Genomic DNA, 25,869 nt, shown 5'->3' with positions numbered 1-25,869 from the left:
TGGACGCTTGCTTCTAAAACAACTAGGTCAATTTAACTGTTACACTTGTGTAAAATCACCATGCAGCAACTGCTTTATGCAGCACAATGAGCTAGTAGCCAACAGCTAGCAGTCGTGTTATTGTTTTGGTCAGTTTGTGTCATGTTTAAGATGATGTCACGGCAGTAGAGGCGTCATCCTATAATCTCACCCACATTGAGGGGCACTAAACAGCAGTGGAAATGCAAGCTCAGAAAAGTAAAGGGAGTAGAGTTGAGGTGAGTCGAACTGTAACGTGCAGTGGAAAATTGCCTTATGACTTAAATATTTATAAAATGAATAAATACATTAATGAATACCACATGTATTCTCTGGGTACCTCGTGTCACTATTAAAAATGACCCTGCAAAACCTTTTTTTTTCTTTGCCATATTTTTTAATAGTTACGATTCATTTCCACTTAAAGCTACTCAAACACTCATGACTCCCATACAATCGATTTACAAAAAAAAGCACAAAAAAAATGGTGAACAGCAACAGTACTAAAATAGGTTTGGCCAGTAATGTCATGAACATATCATTTTCAAAATTGTACATGTACCTGGATATTTCTTTAGGTATTTTTCTTTTCTTGTAAGATTCACCCATACTGTGCAATGAACTATGTCTGAATAGTAAACAATTGTTTATGATCAATGAAAATGAACAGAACAGATTTGTATTTGTCTTGCAGGTTAAAGTTTAGATATCTGAGAATCAAAACAACCTCAATAACCCAGAGCCTGAAATAACTAAGACCTTCTCCTCTTGTCTAACCTAAAATAAAACTTTCCACATTCCCACATCACAAAACAGCAACACTACAAAAACAAAAACAGCAGCAGCAACTCAGAAAGCCAATCCCTCACGGCCAACACTCACAGACAGACTGACAGAGAGAGAGAGAGAGAGAGAGACACAAGTGTCTAGCTGAGCAGAGGAAGCCGAGATCTAAGGGGAACCCTCAAGAAACTGTTAAATAAAACATCAAATAACTTTCCCCTCCCAAGTGTGTGTGTGAAACAGATTAATGATGGAGCAGAGAAAGATGAAGCCATCACTGGCAAACTGTAAAGCAGTAAAAAAAAGTCAGACGCTTGATAAAACCGTGACTGGAGAGTGCACCTCCTTCAGGGATCTGCGCAGAAAAAACTGTAGCATCGATGTGTGTTTCATCTCTGTCTGCAAATATACTTGTCATCTTATGTGCTGACATCTGACATGCACATCTACATAACAAAAGACAGCGAGGTAGCTGTTCAGCATGTACTGTGTATTTTTCAGTATCTAAAGTCGTAATGGTTTAATGTGTGCAAACAAAACTGAAAAAAAAAAAAAGAATTTTTTTTTTTGGTGTAAAATATGAGTGGTGCTTGCCCATTGAAAAGTCACTGCTATGATGCCACCAACAAGGTTCACTCCTATGCGGTTGCTAAGGTTTTTGAAGTGTTTTTAAGCATGCTGCTTTTTGGTTGCTAGGGTGTTCTGATTGGTTGCTAGGTGGCTGCTTACTAGCAAGTCAAAAGAGCCTCTATGAAGTATCTATGATATCTGCTCGCTAGAAATTATTCAATGTACGTCTTTTGGATTTTTAGGATCACTTAAATCCTAATCAATATTTCTGTCTTGTTTTCTTCTAAACATCCTTGGAACAAGATGAATTTACTTGATAAGCAAAAGTGGTACACACTTTATGTTTATGTTATTTTTTTTAGGGTTTATAAAGGGTGTTATTAATGACTATTATGTCATTTACAAATTAATTATATATCATTGATATGTAGTTATCACACCATAAATAAAAAGAGCAGCGTTCATGCAATAATTGCCAAATAGTGAGAATTTGAACTTGCATGTTATCAATGCTTAATAAATACACTTATGTATGATTATATTAATACAAAATATAAAATGCCCTAATTCATGTTTTATGTCATAATGCAGCTAATGCCTGACTCCAGCCAGGTCTCCTAAGCAACCAAATTGGCCCAGTTGCTAGGGAGGGTAGAGTCACATGGGGTAAACTCCCTATGGTCGCAATTAGTGGTTCTCGCTCTCAATGGGGCGTGTGGTAAGTTGTGCATGAATCGCGGAGAGTAGCATTAGCCTCCACATGCTGTGAATCTCTGCAGGTATCATGAACAGCGAGCCACGTGATAAGATGTGCGGACTGACTGTTTTAGAAGTGGAGGCAGCTGAGACTTATCTTCCGCCACCCGTATTGAAGTGAGTAACTGCGCCACCATGAGGACCTAGTAAGTAGTGGGAATTGGGCATTCCAAATTGGGGAGAAAAGGGGATAAAATAAAAAAAGCATTTGTGCAGGTACGCAATGTTTTATGCATGTTATTATAACCTTATATCAATGGTTTATAATGCATTTGTAAATGATTTATTAGTCATTAATAAATCACTTTATAAACCCTTAAAAAAGGAACATAAATATAGTGTTACCCAAAATTGTGTTAGAAAATTAGACTTGTTGTAAAACAGTATATCTTGAAATAAGTCTATCTTATATTCTGGTTATTGTTGTAATTATTATTTTCTTGTTTTAAGCATAAACCTCAATTTAAAAAAAATTTTTTGGAGTGGAGTGGAGTGTAGAATTAGTAGTTTGTTCAAATACTTAACCCTAAAAGCTATATTAATAGTGACGCATACGTTAGCAAGGATGAATACTCCTGAATAACTTGGTATTGGAAGACAAAGGAAAGAAAGGAAACAATAGATGATGTAAGTGACTGGTTAAAGATACTGTACGTAATGTCTTTTAAAGAAACCCTACACTTGATCCAAACTCCACTATGCCCGGCAGACATCTGTCCACAGAGAACTGATGCCCATTTCATGTAGTAAAGCCGACAGAGTGCATTGTGGTCAAAACCTGAAACTCTCGGTTTCAACCCAAATATCCATTATTCAGCATCCCCTGTGTCCCCGTTCCATTATTCGAATAGTGACCTTTGACTGACCGCGGGCAAATGCATTGCAGTGTGAGAAAAAGACCACCGCCCAACCCCACCCCCCAATTTGGACAAATATCTCCCCCACTGATAGTGCTCGATAATGTCTAATTTAGACCAGATTTGACCCTCACTTCCTGATCTATTTATAGACATCAGCATTCTATCACTCTTATTTCCCTTACTGCAAATTTGAGATTTCATGTGAGCTCCTAAAATATCCATGGGAGGCAATTATTGTGCTGTTGTGTTAAAAGACTGCAAAGTACAGTTCCACAATGAATTTAAAGCTGCCCTCAGACAGAATATTTTCATAAATGTAAACTATATCATATATATATAAAAAACGACATATATTTTCATGTTCTTGATATCACTGGCTGGTTCTTAAATAACACTATATGATTATATATGTATGTGCATACATTCAGTGTTATCATAAACAGTTTTAAGTCACTCCGAAAAGTAATCTACTACTAATTACTATTTACTGTAATAAAATGTAATCAGATTATTTTACTACTTTCTTTTTTTGAGGGATTTTCTCCCCTTTTCTCCCCATTTTGGAATGCCCAATACTCGTGATGGCATAGTGACTCGTCTCAATCTGGGAGGCAAAGGACCAAACTCAGTTGCCTCCATGTCTCAGACCATCAATTCACGCATCTTATCACGTGGCTTGTTGAGCACGTTACCATGGAGACGTAGTGCATGTGGAGGGTTTACGCTGTTCTCTGCGGCATCCACGCACAACTCACAACGAGCCCCACTGAGAGCGAGAACCACATTATAGCAACAACGAGGATGTTAACCCAACGTGACTCTACCCAAATGTGACGAGGCAGACGAGGAATGAGGATCTAAACGCAGCTTTTAATAAAACAAGGATGAACAAGGTAACTCAGAATAAAAGGAAACAAAACACAGAACATGACAACACATGTGAATACACAAGGACAAACAAGGGAATGGAGAAAACACCTGGAGCAAACAATCAGGGGAAAAACAATCATGAAAGCAAATAATAAAGGATTGCAAAACTAACAGAAGCAGGAATGGAGAACTAAACAAGACTTTCAAAATAAAAGTCTAAGCACAAAAACAGGGAATACGTGACATCACCCTAGCAACCAGGTCAATTGGTTGTTAAGGAAGCCTGACTGGAGTCACTCAGCACGCCCTGGATTTGAACTCGCGACTCCAGGCATGATAGTCAGCATCTTTACTTGCTGAGCTACCCAGGCCCCCATTTTACTACTTTCTTAATTCTTGTCAATCAAAATAATAATATAATAAGTACTGTTTTCAGATGAATGTAACAAAATAATATATATATATATATATATATATATATAGCATAATGTCAACAGTCATAAGGCTTTATAACATAATCATATACCATTAGAAGTGGTCTAGTCATAGCCTAATAAAACATCAAATATATCATAAATCAAGAGGTGAATTGAGACTTAGGCTTCCCTTGTTAAATTTCCCTCAAAATGTTTAGTCACTTGAGGACAGTTATTTTGTGTATACCTGCGTTCATTTCTTGCTTGGACTGAACAGTACCATCATTTTTTAAATTTTTTTATCTAGTGTATTTTAATGCATTTGTACATACGAGAACATCAGCAGTTCTTTATTTTTTATGTCTCCAAATAAGCTGCACAAACTTTAGGGTTTACTGAATCAAGTCCAGTATAGAAATGCATATTTGTTTTTCTCAAATGAGAGCTACTGACATACTTATCCTTGTAGCTTTACAAGGGTTTTCCCAATGTCTCAAAATGTACATTGAATGTGTGTTCGTTTATTCTGTGCACTGACTTGTAATGTATATAACTACTAAAAAAATTATTTAGTTTTTTTATAAGAAGACATTCCTTTTGTCACTTTGTCACTAAAAATATATATAAATATATAGAATACATTTTAACTTCTGCAAATAGAAATGGATGGTAGGTAAGTAGTATAATGTATTATAATTGTGGTTATAATTATTTATGAGAAATTATAACATTATAAGTCATATTATAAGACAGTAGGAAAGTAGGGCTTGCTTTGTGGTTTTCCAGTAACAAGCTATTATTCTCAGTATTTTCTCACTGTGCTACAATGTACAATTTTCAAGTAGCGGTGTAGCATAACAAAACAGTATATAACATTTTTTTTTTGTATTTCATATATGTATTTATTTACACTGTATTGCACACACTGCCTTAGTAATAGAGATAGGAAGTCCAGGTTGTTCAGAGGATTCATTTTATGTATTTATTTATTTTTATTAATATTTATTTTTTGCACAATGCTTGAGTGCTGTGATTGGTAACTAGGTGGTTGTTAACTTTCCAGTTAAGTCAAAATATCCCACCACAAATGGCTGTGGTCCCTCCTTCAATATAAGTCAACGATATTTTTTCATTCCTGTCTGCAGCACACTTTTTTGGAAGTTTTGACTTAGCTTTATAGCTATACATAGTGCATGTACTATCTGAAGTTTAGATCTTTTCATCTGGAAAGCATCACAATCTAATTAACATCTGCTAAACATCTTAAAAAGATCAGATTTACAAACATTTTAAATCATAATCATCTCAAAGACATCTGGTGAATGTCTTATTGACATCCAAGACATACTTATTGACATACATCTTATAGACAGATTGCAGATGAGCAAACAACATAAAACATACATCTTGTAAACACACACATCAAATAGATGTCTGAGTGATGTGCATGTGCTTTCAGGGTAGCACTACTAATAAATTAAACAAAACAAGATAGCCAAACACTAACGATACATCAAAGGTTGCAATAAATATCCGCTTCTCCACTATCAGGCCAAATGAGGACATGCTAGTGTGTGCCAGGGCCAGTTGCATTCCCACTGTCACTTCCGGGACTTCATCGTGCTTCTTCTTGGCCAATGACCCGCTAATTACCCTTTGGCCAAACAAGGCCAACTGGGGATTGAGGCAGGGTCACCGCTAAAGGTGGAGTTTAGCAGGGTTAGGACAGAGGGTCAGCACTAAGATACGAAACGAAGACATGATTAAGTATTTTGTCAGCAAAATTGCCAAGTTGTGTATCCAGCACACAATGGTACAGGTTCGGGAAAAACAAAATTGCGGGCACAATACAAATCTGTTAAGATGCACAATGGACAAAGCAGCCCCCAAAGGATTAATTTTCTGTGGTCCGAGATCATTGATGGTGTGCTGGGACATCATCTTGATGTTAGTGGATAGACCATTCGGGACACTAGGATGGTTACAGTCGGTGAGTGGTCAACTCTATCTTATCTTGCTAGCTAGCTTAAGTTTACATACAATATAAACTCTAGATTCTAGATAACTAAATACAATTATAACTAAGCTTGAGCTTCCCTCTTACTTGTGAAATGGGCGGGAAGTGTTACAATGGCACCAGGGCAGCATAATAAGAGTGGGCTTTAGGGTAACATTAAGGGGCTATTGGCCCGTTGGTGGGAAGGCAGATCAATTTTTGTCTTGCAGCTCGAGGTCAGGGAATACTGAGCCCGGCTGACGAGTTGATAGCCCTGGCTCGCACTGGCCCGATAGTGGGAAAGAGCCTATTTATACCAGGTGCACTGGAACAACATTTCAAATGGATAAAATATATTGTTTTGTTTTTTAATGAAAAGACTTTGTGACCCTGCGATGGACTGGCGACCTGTCCAGGGTGTCCCCTGCCTTTCGCCCAATGCTGGCTGGGATAGGCTCCAGCCCCCTGCGACCCTGTACACAGGATAAGCGGTTGACGATGGATGGATGGATGGACTTTGTGACCCCAAAGATAAAACCACATTGGTTTTTTTTAGTTCTTGCCTTGTTTCAACTTACATCTTGATTGCTCATCTCCCAGTATGGTCTCTCACCATACGACATCACTTCCCACATCACAATCCCATAGCTCCACACGTCACTGGCTGAGGTGAACTTCCTGTAGGCTATAGCTTCTGGTGCTGTCCACCTGATAGGAATCTTCCCACCCTGTGAGACAAACAAAAGGGTAATGTCACATTTCATTTCAGAAACTTGTCTTGTCAAAGCACCTTCAGTGGTAATTATCGCTGGGAAAGAACAGCGTTGGGCTGTGAAAACAGTGACAGGAACCATGATGTCTCTAGACGGGTATTGAATGCTAATCTCTAATTGACTGTCCTGGCGTTGACATACTGCATTTCTGACAGGGCATCTCAAATATTGGAGAAACACATCTTAATTTACTCTGTTGACAGTTCACACACTTTTGCACAAGCATAAATCCCTTTCTTCAGCATTTCAGTGACAGGCCAAGCAGAGGAACACGAATGAAACTGAAAAAATGCTATGCTAATTACGACAACCTCCACCAAACCTATAATTATCTTCTTTCAACCCAGAATCAGGCAGCTCCATGTTTGTTAATAATCTATGCCGCCTACGCAGCTGCCTGAAGCCCTGCAAGAGATCTGAGCTAAACAGAACAGTGACCCTACAAAAGAAATAATTTAACTAATAACGCTAATAATGCATGCCTTCCGTTTGAATGCAGTCTGAGATGAAAGCTTCCAGCTCAATACATTACTGCAACATTAGAGAACAGGAACCCAGCTAGGAAAACTATGTCTTAAAATTTTTTTTTAAAGTCATGAAAAGGTTGTAAACACTTTTTTTATCCTAGGTACTTAATACAACCGATGGTACAGTACTGTAGGTTTTACTTTACAGTAATGAATGTGTTTTTTCACAACATTGCAGACACGTTTTGAGGTTTTGCAAAGTCTTATAAACCTTCTTACGATGGCCATACTGGTACTATGGTCAATGTTGCTAACCCGTTTATTGGCATGTACTTTATCTTTAACAGTGAAGTGTTACCAATACCAAAAGAGGTACAAGTGAGAGAAAAAGACAGGGATAAAGATCAAATATGAAACGTTTATTTTAATATTATTTTATAATAACTCACCATTATGAATTAAAATGTTCATAGGATATATAATCAATGTAGTTGTGAGTAACCATCATATTACCAGTGTTGAGTAAATTACTCAAAAATGGAAACCTCTAGAAATTATTACTGAATTCCTCTTAAACAGCATCCAGATTAATTTACTGATTACTTCCCTAGAAATGTAATCACATTTTACCGAAGCTACTTTCTAAAAAACTTTACAGAAACTTTTTTTTATAAATGATTTCAAAATGTGCATATTTCCTCCTTCTTCATAGTCTCACACCCTTAATTTGTCACAGAGACCAAAACAGACAAACTTATGAACATATAAATTCATATTTTAAATGTATTATTGTAACGAATGCAGGAGTGAAGGCAGACGAGGAGGTGCGGATCCAAAAGCAGGTTCTTTATTATAAGTCAAAGTGAGGGCAAAAAAACAGGAACAAAGGAATATCCACGAGGGGAAAACAACATGAACATGAAAAACATCCACAGGCAGGAGAAACAACCATAACATTCACGTACAACAACATTCAACGACAGACAAGGAGAGAACAAGAAGCAGGGCTTAAATACACAGGGAGTGATGACTAAATGGGACACAGGTGAGAACAATGAACAAAATGGCAGTGATGATGACAGGTGGATACTGGGAAGTGTACTTCTTTTAACAACAGACTAGTGAGACAGTGGAGCTAAACAAGGGACAAAAGTGAACCTATGGAGTGCAAAAGTGACAAAAATGGTAAACAAAAAGGGCAACAGTCAAACAAGACAAGGTAAACATAACAGAGCCCCCCTCAAAGGATCGGATTCCAGACGATCCTAAAGAACAAAAAACTAAGGACAGAAAACCCACAAAAAACAAAATGAGGGCACAAGGGGCAGACAGGCAGACCGGGGGGGGTACAAGAACAAGAAGGCAGTCCAAGGGGCACAGAGGGCAGGCAGGAAGTCCAAGGGGGCAACGAGGGGTAGATAGGCAGTCCAAGGGGGCAACGAGGGCAGGCAGGAAGTCCAAGGGGGAAATGAGACAGTCCACGGGGGCACAAATGGAGATGAGACAGTCCACGGGGTCCATTAGGCAGCCCCGGGGGGCACAAAGGGACAGGGTTAGGGGGCCAGGGAGGTATCGACCGGGCAAGGATAGGTCTGGGGGACCGGAGAGGAGGCCACTGGACAGGAACAGGGTCAGGGGGCCTGGGAAGAGGCCACAGGTCAGGAACAGGGTCAGGGGCCCTGGGAGGAGGCCACCGGACAGGGGCAGGTTCAGGAGGCCTGGGAGGAGGCCACAGGACAGGGACTGGGTCAGGGGGCCCGGGAGGAGGCCACAGGACAGGGGCCGGGTCAGGAGGCCTGGGAGGAGGCCACAGGATAGGGGCCGGGTCAGGAGGCCTGGGAGGAGGCCACAGTACTGGGACCGGGTCAGGAGGCCTGGGAGGTGGCCACAGAATGGGAACAGGGTCAGGAGGCCTGGGAGGCGGCCACAGGACGGGAACAGGTCTAGGAGGCCTGGGAGGCAGCCTCAGGACAGGGACAGGTTTAGATGGCCCGGGGGCTGGCCATAAGGCAAGGGCCGGCTCAGGGGGCCTAGGAGGAGGCCACAGGATAGAGGCCGATCTAGGTGGCCTAGGAGATGGCCATGGGGCAAGGACTGGTTCAGGAGGTCTGGGAGCTGGCCTCAGAGCAAGGACGGGCTCAGGGGGCCTGGGAGCGGGCCACAGGGCAAGGATAGGTTCAGGAGGCCTGGGGGTTGACCACGGGATGTGGGTAGGTTTGGGGGACCTGGGTGGTGGCCGCCAGATAGGGACCGGTAGAGCCGCGTGAGGCGGAGCCAAGGAGGACTTCGGAGGCAGAGCCGTAGAAGACTTGGAAGGCTGCGTCGAAGGAGGCGTAGGCAGGACCATGGGGGGCTTAGGAGGTGGAGCCGAGGGAGGTGGCGCCGTAGGAGGTTCTTCAGACGGTGAGCTGGAAGGCTTCGGAGGTGGAGCCGAGGAAGGTTGAGCCGTAGGAGACTGGAGAGGCAGAGCCGTGGGAGGTGGAGCCGTAGGAGGCTCAGGGGGCGGAGCCGTAGGAGGATCGGGGGCGGAGCCGTAGGAGGATCGGGGGGCGGAGCCATAGGAGGCGGAGCCGTAGGAGGCTCGGGAGGCAGAGCCGTGGGAGGCTTGGGAGGCAGAGCCGTGGGAGGCTCGGGAGGCGGAGCAGTAGGAGGCTGAGCCATAGGAGGCGGAGCCCTGGAAGGCTCGAGAGGCTTGAGGGGCGGTGCCCTGGTAGGCTCGAGAAGCTTGAGGGGCGGAGCCCTAGAAGACTCGAGAGACTTGGGAGGCGGAGCCCTGGAAGGCTCGAGAGGCTTGAGTGGCGGAGCCCTGGAAGGCTCGAGAGGCTTGAGAGGTGGAGCCCCAGGAGGCTCGAGAGGAGGAGCTCTGGAAAGCTCGGGAGACTTGAGAGACGGAGCCCTGGAAGGCTCGAGAGGCGGAGCCCTGGAAGGCTCGAGAGGCTCTAGAGGCTTGAGAGGCGGAGCACTGGAAGGCTCGAGAGGCTCGAGAGACTTGAGAGGCGGAGCCCTGGGAGGCTCGAGAGGAGGAGCCCTGGAAGCCTCGAGAGGCGGAGCCCTAGGAGGCTCGGGAGGAGGAGCCCTGGAAGGCTCGAGAGGCTCAAGAGACTTGAGAGGCGGAGCCCTGGGAGGCTCGGGGGGAGGAGCCCTGGAAGGCTCGAGAGGCTTGAGAGGTGGAGCTCTGGGAAGCTCGGGAGGCGGAGCTCTGGAAAGCTCAGGATGCTCGGTAGGCGGGGCTCTGGAAAGCTCGGAAGGCGGAGCTCTGGAAAGCTCGGGAAACTCGGAAGGCGGAGCTCTGGAAAGCTCGGGAAACTCGGAAGGCGGAGCTCTGGAAAGCTTGGGAAACTCGGAAGGCGGAGCTCTGGAAAGCTCGGGAGGAGGAGCCCTAGAAGACTCGAGAGACTTGAGAGGGGGAGCCCTGGGAGGCTCGAGTGGCGGAGCCGTGGAAGACTCGAGAGACTTGGGAGGCGGAGCCCTGGAAGGCTCGGGAGGAGGAGTCCTGGAAGGCTCAAGAGACTTGGGAGGAGGAGCCCTGGAAGGCTCGGGAGGCGCTGGCTCTTGGACGGTCATGGCTGCTGGCGCTGGCTCTGGGACGGTCGAGGCTACAGGCGCTGGGACGGTCGAGGCTACAGGCGCTGGCTCTGGGACGGTCGAGGCTACAGGCGCTGGCTCTGGGACGGTCGAGGCTACAGGCGCTGGCTCTGGGACGGTCGAGGCTACAGGTGCTGGCTCACGGATATCTGAGGCTACAGGCACTGGCTCATTGACGTTTGAGGCTATCGGCACTGGCTCATTGACGTTTGAGGCTATCGGCACTGGCTCACTGACTTCTGAGGCGACAGGTACTGGCTGGGTGACCGAGGCAGGTGCTGGCTTGGGTTCGCTGACCGTGGCTGAAGAGGACTCAGGATCGCTCACAGTGACATGCGTGGGCTCTGGCTCGCTCACCGTGACATGCGTGGGCTCTGGCTCACTCACCGTGACATGCGTGGGCTCTGGCTCGCTCACCGTGACATGCGTGGGCTCTGGCTCGCAGACCGGGGCAGGCGCGAACCGGGAGGCAGAAGCCCGTCTTCTCACCCTCCTCCGGGCAGACGAAGTGGACCGTGCAGACTCGATGACGGCAACAGGCGTGGGGGTTTGCACACTGACCGTAGGGGCTGGCGTGACAGGGAGAGCTAGGGACGACTGTAGAGTCACCGCCGTGGGAGGGGAGGCAGGATCCTCATCCACAACATCCACAGTAAGTGGCGAGCCGCATACCAGCAGCGTCTCCGCCACAAAATCACAGAGCGTCCAGCCGCGTGTCGCCGGTGGCAACCGCTCCTTCAGTGAGGGGTTCAGGTTACCCCAGAAGAAAACCACCATAACATTCACGTACAACAACATTCAACGACAGACAAGGAGAGAACAAGAAGCAGGGCTTAAATACACAGGGAGTGATGATTAAATGGGACACAGGTGAGAACAATGAACAAAATGGCAGTGATGATGACAGGTGGATACTGGGAAGTGTAGTTCTTTTAACAACAGACTAGTGAGACAGTGGAGCCAAACAAGGGACAAAAGTGAACCTATGGAGTGCAAAAGTGACAAAAATGGTAAACAAAAAGGGCAACAGTGAAACAAGACAAGGTAAACATAACAATTATACATAAATATATTTATTTAATATTATTTTAGAAATACTGAATGTGCAACCCAAGTAATGTACTTAAATTACCTTAACTGTAATCTGATTAAAATAATTTAAATGTGTTACACTATTTTGACAAGAAGTAATTAGATTACAGTAACCAATAATTTTTCTTACAGATTACACCCAACACTGTATATTACCAGTGCTTTAGTGCTTTAGGCCTATTTTTTTATTCTGCCTTACCTGTACTGTACATGTAATTATTACTTTTATGACATTACGCTTATATATTTTTTTCAGAACATTTTAGAAGAATTTGTGACTGCTCTAGTCAGATTAAACTTTTATTTAGTGTTTATTTCCAGCATACAGACCGCTCGTCAGACGCACAAAACCGCTTCAGAAGCAGGTGAAAACCTGGCCAGCAGGAGCCATCTCTGCTCTTCAGGACTGTTTTGAGTGTACTGACTGGCACATGTTCAGGGAGGCTGCAACATATGGCGATTCTACCAACTTGGAGGAATACACAGCATCAGTGACCAGCTACATCAGCAAGTGCATTGATGATGTCACTTTCTCCAAGACCATCACCACACGCTCCAACCAGAAGCCGTGGATGACTGCGGAGGTGCGCACGCTGCTGAGGTCCCGAGACTCCGCCTTCAGAGCAGGCGATAAGGCAGCCCTAAGAACAGCTAGGGCCAAACTGTCACGGGCAATCAGAGAGGCAAAGCGCGCACACGCCCAGAGAATCCACAGTCACTTCCAGGACAGCGGTGACACGCGGCGCATGTGGCAGGGCATCCAGGCCATCACCAACTACAGGACAACATCAGTTGCCTGTGACAAAGATGCCTCCCTTCCAGATGCGCTGAACGACTTCTACGCTCGGTTTGAAGTGCAGAACGACGTGATGGCGAGGAAGTCCACCCCTCCTCCCAACGCACCAGGTGCTCTGTCTTACCACGGCAGATGTGAGGAAAACTCTACATAGAGTCAACCCACGGAAGGCTGCTGGACCAGACAACATTCCTGGCAGAGTGCTCAGAGGATGTGCAGACCAGCTAGCAGATGTTCTTACCGACATCTTCAACATCTCTCTGAGCAGCGCCGTTGTTCCAACGTGCTTCAAGGCCACCACCATCATCCCCATGCCAAAGAAGTCTTCAGTGTCCTGCCTCAACGACTACCGTCCCGTCGCACTTACACCCATCATCATGAAGTGCTTCGAGAGGCTCGCCATGAGGCAGATTAAGACCCAGCTGCCCCCTCACTAGACCCACTGCAGTTTGCGTATCGTTCAAACCGCTCAACGGACGATGCCATCACCACAACCCTCCATCTGGCCCTCACCCACCTAGACAATAAGGACTCATACGTTCGAATGCTGTTCATAGATTTCAGCTCAGCATTCAACACAATCATTCCCCAGCACCTGATTGGAAAGCTGAACCTGCTGGGCCTGGACACCTCCCTCTGCAACTGGATCCTGGACTTCCTGACTGGGAGACCTCAGTCAGTCCGGATCGGGAACAGCATCTCCACCACCACCACACTGAGCACTGGGGCCCCCAGGGCTGTGTGCTCAGTCCACTGCTGTTCACTCTGCTGACTCACGACTGTGCAGCAATGCACAGCTCGAATCACAGCGTCAAGTTCGCCGATGACACGACCGTGGTGGGTCTCATCAGCAAGAACGACGAGTCAGCATACAGAGAGGAGGTGCAGTGGCTGACGAACTGGTGTAGAGCCAACAACCTGTCCCTGAATGTCGACAAAACAAAAGAGATGGTTGTTGACTTTAGGAGAGCACAAGGTGAACACACTCCGCTGAACATCGACGGCTCCTCTGTGGAGATCGTCAAGAGCACCAAATTCCTTGGTGTTCACCTGGCGGAGAACCTCACCTGGTCCCTCAACACCAGCTCTATCACCAAGAAAGCCCAGCAGCGTCTCTACATTCTTCGAAGGCTGAGGAAAGCACATCTCCCAACCCCCATCCTCACTACATTCTATAGAGGGACTATTGAGAGCATCCTGAGCAGCTGCATCACTGCCTGGTTTGGGACTTGCACCGTTTCGGACCGCAAAGCCCTGCAGAGGATAATGAGGACAGCTGAGAAGATCATTGGGGTCTCTCTTCCCTCCATCAAAGACATTTACAAAAAACACTGTATCCATAAAGCAACCAGCATTGTGGACGACCCCACACACCCCTCACACAAACTCTTTACCCTCCTCCCGTCTGGCAAGAGGTACCGAAGCATTCGGGCCCTCACGGCCAGACTGTGTAACAGCTTCTTCCCCAAGCCATCAGACTTCTCAATACTCAGAGACTGGTTTGACACACACGTGTCCTGAGTTGCACTTTAATAACTGTCACTTTATAACTGTCTGCTACCTCAATAACTGCTATGTGCATAGAACATTATCTCATAGTATGTTATGTTTACATTTTAGAAACTGTCATCTTTTTGCACTACTGAGTACTGGTCGGCGCTGCACTGTCTATTGTCCTGTTCATTGTCAGTAATTTGTTGTACTGTCCTGTACTTTTTGCACATGTTTGCACGTGCACTTTATATAGGTATATATAGGTAGTTTATATAGGTATTATTTCGTTGTGTAGTCTCATGTGGTCCTATGTTGGTCCTTTGTTGTTTTTATGTAGCACCATGGTCCTGGAGGAACGTTGTCTCGTTTTGCTGTGTACTGTACTAACTGTATATGGTTGAAACGACAATAAAAACCACTTGACTTGACTTGACTATTTTATTTACAGTATGTATTGTGTTTCCATTTAAAAAGTCTCTTTCATTTCTAAGTTGAAATAATATATATGCATAATCAGTTAAGTTAAATATTTGGGAGATTATTTATAATCGTTAATGGAGATTTTTTTGAAGTTTCGGTCACACTTTTCAAACAAAAACATGTTAGTGTGGCCATAGCCTAAAACAACAACCACCCCCAAAATAAATACAAAATAACAAGGTATGTGGTTTCACAATGTTCCTGCAACGTTGTATTTTGGTTGTATAAAAATTAAGATGCATTTACAACTAAAATGTTATTTTTCTCAAAGTTGCAATTTTTAACTGATAATTTTTGCTTATTGAAAAAATGTAAACTGCTTGTGTTTTGGTTATTTAAATTTTTTTTGATGTGGTTTTACCTTCTATTGCATAAATTACCTCACTGCAACCTAAACACAACATTGTGAAATGTTGTAAAAATGTTTTTGCTTGCTCAGAAGACAATGGTGTTGAACAAGAATGTGCTATCGACCCTTGGTTTGAATAGAGAATTAAAACATAGCCCTGCTTAAAGGAGGTTAATTGACGAGGGCTTAGATGTTAGCATGAGCAAGCATTTTTGCTGAGAAGCACGTACACGGGTGGTGTAGGCCGCCTCTGGGTCATCCTCCAGCACTCTGGACAAGCCAAAGTCGGACACCTTACACACCAGGTTGCTGTTGACCAGGATGTTGCGGGCGGCGAGGTCACGGTGCACGTAGCCCATCTCAGAGAGGTAGCGCATGCCAGAAGCGATTCCGCGCAGCATGCCAACTAACTGAATGACTGTGAACTGACCGTCATTCTTCTGTTGGAGCAACAAAGACATGAAATACACATGAATCTGATTATAATTATTTAAAATAAGCAATTTTAATGATTGTCCCGGGTTGAAACTAAGCTTGTTTAGTTTAAATGTCAGCATTAGGGATGGGAATTTTGTTATAGATGGATTAAGTTCAAGTTATATGTTACTTATATAACTCCTGTGGATTCTCTAAAAAGTCTCTTTCTAGTCTTCTTGCATGTATCATGTGAAAGTGTCCAGGTTTGCTGGCTTTTCAAGAATAAGCATTTCATCACACTAGAATTTCATCACACTAGTCTTGTGTTTACACATAAAATGTTCAAGTATTTATGTTTTTGAAGCAGTGTGTATTTTGATGCTTATCCCATTGTAATGCCTTAACCCATAGACTTCCATTGTAAGAGCAAGTACATAACTTTGGTTTGTTTTTACAAACTGATGGATGAATGGCAGTCAGTTACAGATGTAGCATGTTACAGATGCTATTGATAAAGCTTAAGTTATATTTAACCTGGAACATTCCTTTAATTCTTTATTTATCTGCACAGAGCTAAAGTACAAATAACTATTAAAAATCAATTTAAATTAATCTTTATGTCAAATTCGTGGTTTGTATATTTGAATAACTGTAATGCAATTTAAAATGAGGTGATTTACCTTCAGAAATGTGTCAAGTGATCCATTCTCCATATATTCTGTTATGATCATCACTGGTTTACCTTTCAGAGAGACAGAATAAATTACATTAAATGCTTTAATTAAAAAACAATAGTAATGATAATGAACATTAATAAAATAAAACTATACGCCACTGTGTAGTTTCAGGTGTATCTTCACACTTTAAAGTTAAATTAAATGAGAGTTTTTTGGCTTTTAGTCTGTTAGCTTTGAGGTCATCTATATGCTAGTGTACTCCTTAAAATGATCTTCTAGCACTCACATTTTTCAGTCTTTCTCCTCAGGGAAAACAGATAAAAATAATAATAACCCATTTTGCACTCAGGGGGGTGTACACATTTTTGTCCAATCAAATGCTCTCTAGAATGAGAATGTCTCTTCCCAAATAACGCTTGACACTGACAAGAAATAACAAGTTGCAAATAATGGTTTTGCCGGGCTGAGACATAAACTAAAAATAAAATAAAAATACAGCCTCAATCGGCAATAATCAGGGTATAAGTACATGTGAAGAAAATATGACCATATTTAACAGAACAGATACTGTGGATATAGCTGTGAAATTGAATTTACTTTGATATCTTTTTTAAGTTTTAGCCCCCTAGCATTGGAAATTGATTAAATTTGGCATGTGCCCTCAAAATGTCACAACGTCACAAGATCACAAGATACAGGTCAAATAGTCATTGTAGGCCATACTCAAAAACATACTGCCTCATGTCTGTTAAATGAATACATTAATCAAACAAATTTCTTTTTGATAACATTTTGTGAGGAGCGTCTCCAGATGATACCTCCTAAAATTTGTGTGAATCCTTGAACAAGTTGATATATATATCTATATATATATAAAAAGTGGTAGAAAAAATATACTATGGAAATGGCCATCCACATGATCATAAGATTTGGGGCACTTAAAGATTCAGATGCGATATACATTTTTATTCTAGCTCTTATTGTTTCGAATTTATTAGCAAAAACATAAATGAGCTTATTATAGCACCACCTTGTGCCAAATTCTCACCAAATTTGTTACACAGCCTCATCTAGACACCCGGTATGTATATGCCAAATTTCATAAGGATCCAAATCCTTTTGATAACTTTATGTAATGAGGTTCGGAGATTCACGGCAAGTTTTGTACGAATCGGACAAACGACCTATGAAGAGTATAAAAAGTAGGTTTTTCAGAAAATAAAAAATGCTGGAAAAACGACAGACAGAAGCAAAATCAAATATATACAATTTGTTTGGCTTGACTCATATTCTGATTCTAGCAGTTGGGATTTGGAACCACCCTGCCAAGTTTAGCATCTCTACGACTTACGGTCTCTGACACTTTCAGGGCAGAAAATTATAATAATAATCAGCAAAAATACAAATAGGTAGCCTGCTCTCTTGAAAATTACTAATGAAATTATGTGCCTTATTACATGTTTGGCTGCAATTTCCTAGTGAAATGTCCAGCGGGGGCACTAAAAGCAAGGGAAATTGTGTTGAAATCAGATGAGCTTTTGAAGGTAAATATTAGATAGATGTTATGATGAGTAAAACATGTATGAATGTGAGACTGTAACACAAGCGTTAAAATTTATCATTTTCAAATGATGCGTTAGAGTAGTTTCAATATCATAACATAGCAGTGTGTAAGTAATAGTGTGATAAATAAGTGTTTATAAAGTCATAGTCAGCCATTGCAGTCGTGACTTGTGTGAAAGTGAATAAAATGCACAGTTGTTTTAGTGCTTCTAGTGTTCATTTCAACAGGAAACTGCAGTAAAACTTAGAACGTGGCACATAAAAGTCTCTTTTCAAACATTTTGTAATAATAACGTTCATTCTATGAGACTAGGTTGACAATAGGGTTCCACTTTTGGTGCTTAGACCCCTTAAAAGTTTGAGCTTCTCAGTATGATTCACCTCAACTTTATGTTTCAGGGAAATATGTCAACACAAGAAAGAAAACTGTGCTCATCATGCCATTTCAAGTAGTCTTTAAATCAACTGTTATTATGAAACAAAGCTGAAATATCTTTGCACTGCAAAACAATGAAAACTTTAAAGTTCAATGTTCAAAGAGATACTGGCACTCACTCTTGGTGACAACCCCATTCAGGTGGATGATATTGGGGTGATCGAACTGGCCCATGATGCTGGCCTCGCCTAGGAAATCCCGTCGCTGCTTCTCTGTGTAACCAGCTTTCAGAGTTTTAATGGCCACTGGGATCTCTCTCTTCCCTGGCAGTCGAAGCAGACCGCTGCATACCTCACCAAACTCACCTGCAATCGGTAGACAGGGCAATCAACGACCCACAGCAGACAGTGAAATGCCTCATTGTGTTGAGGCACATTTCCCTTGCAAAGCCACAATGTGCAAAGCTACTGAGCTATGAACTCGCTTCTTAAGGAATGAATAAAGTTTGGCCACACCAGTATTTACAGTGCGTCACATTGAGAGAAAGAATTTAAAGAGATTGCAACCCAAATAAATCTAATTGTTGTTAATGTATGAAAATGTATCTATTTAAGTGTCATTCGTATATTTAGGGTAAAATGATGCATTGTAATGAATGTACTGATAAACAGAATAACTAAATATAAGGCCTAATGGCCTGAAACTATTAAATAATGATAGATTTTTCATAATGTTATATATATACATAAATATTATATTAGCTTTTATGTATTTTCTTTTAAAAAAATTGAAAGATTAGACACTTTTGAAAGCTTTAAAATGGTCTAAATACATGTCTATATATTCTATATTCAATATATTCTAAACTCAGCAAAAAAAGAAATGTCCTCTCATTTTCAACTGCTTTTATTTTCAGCAAACTCAACATGTGTAAATATTTGTATGAACATAAGAAGATTAAACTAAGACATAAACTGAACAAGTTTCAGATATGTGTCTAACAGAAATGGATTAATGTGTCCCTGAACAAAGGGGGGGTCAAAAAAGTAACAGTCAGTATCTGATGTGGCCGCCAGCTGCATTAAGTACTGCAGTGCATCTATTCCTCATGGACTGCACCAGATTTGCCAGTTCTTGCTGTGAGATGTTATCCCACTCTTCCAACTAGGCACTTGAAAGTTTCTGGCATTTCTGGGGGGAATGGCCCTTGGCACCCTCCAATCCAACAGGTCCCAGACGTGCTCAATGGGATTGAGAACCGGGCTCTTCACTGGCCATGGCAGAACACTGATATTCCTGTCTTGCAGGAAATCACGCACAGAACGAGCAGTATGGCTAGTGGCATTGTCATGCTGGAGGGTCATGTCAGGATGAGCCTGCAGGAAGGGTACCACATGAGGGAGGAGGAAGTCTTCCCTGTAATGCACAGTGTTGAGATTGCCTGCAATGACAACAAGCTCAGTCCAATGATGCTGTGACACACCGCTCCAGACCATGATGGACCCTCCACCTCCAAATCGATCCCGCTCCAGAGTACAGGCCTCGGCGTAACACTCATTCCTTTGTTGATAAACGCGAGTCCGACCATCACCCCTGGTGAGACAAAACCGCGACTCGTCAGTGAAGAGCACTTTTTGCCAGTCCTGTCTGGTCCAGCGAAGGTGGGTTTGTGCCCATAGGCAATGTTGTTGCCGGTGATGCCTGGTAAGGACCTGCCTTACAACAGGCCTACAAGCTGTCAGGCCAGCCTCTTTCAGCCTTTTGCGGACAGTCTGTCCTGCAGTTGTGATATTCGGATGTACCGATCCTGTGCAGGTGTTGTTACACGTGGTCTGCCACTGTGAGGAAGATCAGCTGTTCTTCCTGTCTCCCTGTAGTGCTGTCTTAGGCGTCTCACAGTACGGACATTGCAATTTATTGCCCTGGCCACATCTGCAGTCCTCATGCCTCCATGCAGCATGCCTAAGGCACATTCACACAGATGAACAGAGATCCTGGGCATCGTTTTTTTTTGTGTTTTTCAGAGTCATTAGAGAGGTCTCTTTAGTGCCCTAAGTTTTTATAACTGTGACCTTAATTGCCTAATTAAGTCTGTAAGCTGTTAGTGTCTTAATGACCGTTCCAAAGGTGCATGTTTATTAATTGTTTATGGTTCCTTGAACAAGCATGGAAAACTTTGTTTAAATCCTTTACAATAAAGATCTGTAAAATTATTTAGATTTTAAAGATGTTTTTGTAAAAATTCAGTGTCCTGAAAAAGGTTTATAAGAGTTTATATTTATATTTATAACCATATAACCATACTATAAAAATATTAAATATATTTTAAGATTTATAAATACAAATTCAGATTTGCAACTATTTAGTCAGTGTTTACATGTATACACTGAAGAGCCAAAACATAATGACCACCTGTCTAAAATGCTGTTGGTCCTCTGCGTGCTGCCCATGAACTCAACTCTGACCCGCTGAGGCATGAACTCAACAAGACCCCTGAAGGTGTTCTGTGGTATCTGGCACCAAGACATACACAGCAGATCCTTCAAGTCCTGTAAGTTGGTGGAGTCGCCGTGGATCAGACTTGTTGGTCCAGCACATCCAACAGGTGCTCAATTGGATTGAGATCTGGGGAATTTGTAGTCCAGGGCAACATCTTGAACTCTTCGTGTTCCTCAAACATTCCCGAACAATGTGCGCAGTGTGGCGGAGCGCATTATCTTGCTGAAAGAGGTCACTGCCATCAGGGAATACCATTGCCATGAAGGGGTGTACCTGGTCTGCAACGATGTTTAGGTAGGTGGCACATGTCAAACTGACATCATCATGAATGGCCAGACCCAGTGCTTCCTAGCAGAACATTGTCATGAGCATCACACTCCCTCCGTCGGCTTGTCGTTTTCCCACAGTGCATGCTGTTGCCATCACTTTCCCAAGTAAATGGTGCACATGTGTCCACGTGATTTAAAAGAAAAAGGGGCTAATAGGACCAGGCGACCTTCTTCCACTGCTCCAAGGTCCAGTTCCTATGCTCGCGTGCCCATTGAAGGCACATATGTCGGGTCATCTTGGGTACTCTGGCCGGTCTGCAGCTTTATAGCCCAATACACAGCAGAGTGCAATGCACTGTGTGCTGTGACAAATTCCTCCCCTAACCATCATTAAAATTTTCTGTTTAGTGCCAAAGTAGACGTTCTGTTGGTTCGAACCAGACAGAATAAACCTTGCACATCAATGAGCCTTGGGGCTCAACACCCTGTCACTCCTCGGACCACTGTCGGTAGGTTCTCACCACCGCTGACCGGGAGCACCCCACAGGCCTTGCCCACCCAGTCGTCTGGCCATAACAATTTGGCCCTTGTCAAAGTTGCTGAAGTCTTTAATACTGGCATTTTCTCCTGCATTGAAATTGTTGACGAGAACTGATTGTTCGCTTGTCATCTAATCTACCCACACCTTGACATGTACCCTTGTTAGGAGATAATCAACGTTATTCACTTCACCTGTGATTGGTCATAATGTTTTGGCACATCTGTTTATATAGAGATTTATAACTATATTTTCAAGATTTCTAAATGTGTATTCATGTTTACATTTATTTAGATTTATAAGAATATAGTTTGGTTTAAAAATCTGAGTTTTATAATTAACTGTACTGTATATTCAGCTTTAAATAAAAAAATTCTGATTTACAACTATATATTCAGACTTGTTACAACATATTCACAATTGCTAACTATATTTTCATATTTACAACACTATATTTGAATTTGTAATTATATATTCAGATTTTCAATAATTTATTCGGGCTTACAATTATATATTCTGAATTTATATGGACCCAATTTATATTAGGTGTTTTTAAGTACTATGTACTTATGTATATACGTGTTGTTGCAATACACTTGCATTTAATTACATCTGTAGTTACACAACCTTAACCTCTAATCCTAGACCTACCCCCAATACAACCTTAACCCTAATCTAAACCCTAACCCTAGCCCTACCCCTGAACCTAGTCATACCTCAGTAGCAGCGAATGCAAATCTTGTGAGCATTTTGCAGAACAACATGTACATTGAATTGTATCTATTTTAATGTTAGTACATAGTAGTTAAAGACACCTAATTCCAAGTGTGACCATTTAAATAATTATGGACCCATAATATGTATATATTGGCCACATAATATATATCATTTTAAGGAATGTTCTAATATATATATATATATATATATATATATATATATATATATATATATATATATATATATATATATTATGATTTTTTGTATGTGAGACACATCAAAATATTGTAGACTAAATAAAATAATGTATACATTTTTTTGCATTTGCTGGCTCCATTGATTTTTTTTAAACATATTGGGATTTAAAGTGTCCCAATACGATACACATTGCCAGTACACGTACCACACATAAACTAATTGAAATGCTGTTCCCGTGTCCCATTGTTTTACTCATGCATATCCCACTCACCGGCTCCAATAACCCTCTCAATGGTGATACCGCAAACATCAATCTCTTTGGCGAACTCATGGACAGCCTGGTTGGGATCTTCGTAGGTGTGGGGATCGATATATGTGCGGACCGATGGGAATTTGACTGCGAGGAAGACAGAGGACAAGAAACAAAGTGAGATAAGAAACTGTTGTTTTATGACACTTCACAGCTCTTGTAGATGTTCTTATGTGATGTAACGTAAGAAGATGCATGCAGAGAAGGGTGTTTGAGGTTTTCTCCCTGGCGACTTTTCTTCCCTGCTGAGCCGAACACAACATATTGATGGATTGCTTTTGCAAAGCATAATAAGAGATATCAAACACTAAAATACACCACACTTCTGTATGTCACTGTATTATCGGGTACACGGTAGAAAACCACAAGATCTGTTGTGTACACCATAACGGCAGCAAAACAACATGAGTGGGGTAAAAGTGCTGTTTAAACAAAAACCATTCGTGCTCAAATGCCCTGACTTAATATTTGCCCTGATGACTGGATGAGATGAGCCCACTGAACTCTGAGTGAACCTGAATGTGTCTGTCTGTATCTCTGTCTTTAACACTCACTGTGACCGTTGTGGAAGTGCATCTTCTCCTCGTCTGAATCCTGCTTGGCTTTGCTGTAGCCACAGCGTCTGTGAAAAAGAACAGCTGCATTAGTCTTTATCCATACTCTACAAAAGGCATTACTCTTGAACATCACCTCCACACTCATTTTCACTCTTTTTTAGATGCAGAGCCGCTAATTGAACTGGCATGATAAATAAAGCAGGGGTAAACAGTAAACAGAGCAGTGACATGCACAGACCTTAGCAAGGACAGGGGCAGAGGGATAAAAAAGGGCACTGATTTTTTCATGATTCATTCAGTACCATGGGATTACCCTGGTAACGTGGTGCACGGTGCGAAGGCGTGGTGAGAAAGTGCAAGCGCAGGGCGATCGGCTGTGTTCTGCGAACGCTACAGGGTCCTTGGATAAAGTATAACATGTGAGTAAGGGCAGCCGGTGGAGTTTCTGGTGGGCTATGATGTTGCCTCCCTAGGGAGTCGGTGCCCTACGCAGACTGCTTCATATGAATATAGAGAGTTGCGGTACTGTGATAGTTTAATGGTTTTTTTTTTGAACGTGATTAGTCTAATGGCTTATTAGATTCAACAAAACCAAACTGGCTTTGGCTGAACCTGTTTGTCAAAATTCTATAAAAGACTAATTGAATTTATATCACTGAAAGGGATGCTACCGCTCCCATTATAATTAAAGAGTACCTATTAAGGTTTTTAAACGTGCCTAATTTTGTTTTAAAGGTCTCATACAATAGATTTACATGCATCCAAGGTCAAAAAACACTTTGCTCATAATTTAAATTGCAGCATTACCTATTGTTTCCCAGTGTCAGAAACAACTCGTTCAATGATCCATTCTAAAGCATTCATTGTAAACTCATCCTTTCAGAGAGCCTACTCCACTCTGATTGGTCAGATGTCGCAATCTGTTGTGATTGGTCTACCGCTTAGTGTAAAGTTTGAGGGTGGGTCAAAGCTGTTCGCGAGCAGCCAATGAAGACCTGTGTTTTTTTGTTACCAAATTACGTGGGTTTGTACAGGAAGTAAGTCTGGAACGACTCATTTCAGGTGTTCAGAATCGGTTCATTCATTTGGGAGTCAATAACTCCATTTGTCGTGCACTTTGATTTTTGAAACTTTGCAGACTTTTTTAAATTTACAAACAGCTATATAACACACTACATGAAAGGTAATATTTGAAAAACCACAATAGTGGTACCTGATGTCGGAAATGTGGTAGCAATCGAGTATTATTCTTTTGATGAACTTACAGCAGAATACATGGAGTGGACTTTATATCTGACCTGTTACCCATCTGTGGTAACGGCACTTCAATATTCAAAACTGCAATTTTTGCTTTCTTGAAGAGCACTGCTGCGGGATGGGATGCCACTCGAAAGCTCGTTCAAAACGAAAGTGATAAAATGAATGTTTTCTCAGAGGGCCCTTCCACAAGACTGTTAGGGAAGGGTACATTCATACAGTAATGCCATGTTTCCTTCAGAGTACAGGGAATAGGGAGGATCACTTGCGATTGGAATCCGACACCAATCTGCTGTAGCGTGCACTCTTAAAGGCACCTCCGCTTAATTTTCATTAATACGCCCGCGATTTACAAAGAAATCTCATAATAACACATTATTACTTTTATTGTGAAATTATAATGAATTTTAGTTGTTATTTACTGAAAGACGTTCACTTCAAGGTTGCGTTTAAAAAATACATCAGATCACGAACTGTTCTGAGACACACAAGTGCCAATGCTATAAATGTCTAAATGCACCATTTTTTAATTAAAGTTAAGTCGGGTGGAGGGTATTTTCACTGAGATAAATTTCAGTCTGTTCCACACCCAAATCTTTTGTATGGCTTCAGAAGACTCTAGTGTACACTTTTTATTCACAACTTTTATTGAGGTTTTCTGGAACTCACATACACATTTGTTGAAAAAAGAACAGCTTGGACATTTTACTTAATGCATTCTTTTGTGTTTTAATAAATACTTTTTGCGTGATTGTAACAGGGCGGAGGGCGGGGCTGGGTCGTGATTTTACACACCCCTTTATCTGTCTCAGAGGCTTGATTAGCCTGATAAGGGGCCGAGTTTGTAAAATCATGACCTGGCACTGCCCTCCATCCTGTCACATTGATCTATTCCTTCTAAAGTGAACATCACTGTGTTTTATCTGCCAGCATAGTGTGTGTGTGTGTCTGTGTGTGTTTTGTGTGCGTGCGCGTGTCTGTGTGTCTCTGTGTGTGTTTGTGTGTGTGCATGCGTGTGTGTGTGTTTGTGTGTGTCAAGCAGCCAAAACACTGTGTCATGTGTGCTGTAGACAGCACTTGAGTGCTATGATGACAGTGATGACTGTTTCAGGAACTGAAAGGCTGAACTGTTTCTAATGTCAGAGAAAAGTTCTAGTTCTGAGATTATTATGTATATTATCTCTTT

The 25,869-nt window shown here is 42.2% G+C and overlaps 1 protein-coding gene across 2 annotated transcripts in view; it reads right to left on the bottom strand.

The window, feature by feature from the left end:
• Positions 1-25,869, bottom strand: part of LOC127636743 (ephrin type-A receptor 5) — a 116,206-nt gene that overhangs the window by 12,384 nt on the left and 77,953 nt on the right. For both annotated transcript variants that reach the window (XM_052117440.1, XM_052117439.1), the window contains exons 9-14: positions 23,424-23,491; positions 22,831-22,956; positions 18,518-18,703; positions 16,403-16,464; positions 15,536-15,745; positions 6,848-6,997 (exon numbers count right to left, since the gene is read on the bottom strand). In XM_052117440.1, coding sequence (XP_051973400.1) covers positions 6,848-6,997; positions 15,536-15,745; positions 16,403-16,464; positions 18,518-18,703; positions 22,831-22,956; positions 23,424-23,491 — 802 coding nt within the window. The remainder of the gene's footprint in view (positions 1-6,847; positions 6,998-15,535; positions 15,746-16,402; positions 16,465-18,517; positions 18,704-22,830; positions 22,957-23,423; positions 23,492-25,869) is intronic.

This window comes from Xyrauchen texanus, chromosome 44 (assembly GCF_025860055.1).
Source record: "Xyrauchen texanus isolate HMW12.3.18 chromosome 44, RBS_HiC_50CHRs, whole genome shotgun sequence".
Classification (NCBI taxonomy): Eukaryota; Metazoa; Chordata; class Actinopteri; order Cypriniformes; family Catostomidae; genus Xyrauchen; species Xyrauchen texanus.
This window is presented reverse-complemented; position numbering and strand designations above follow the sequence as displayed.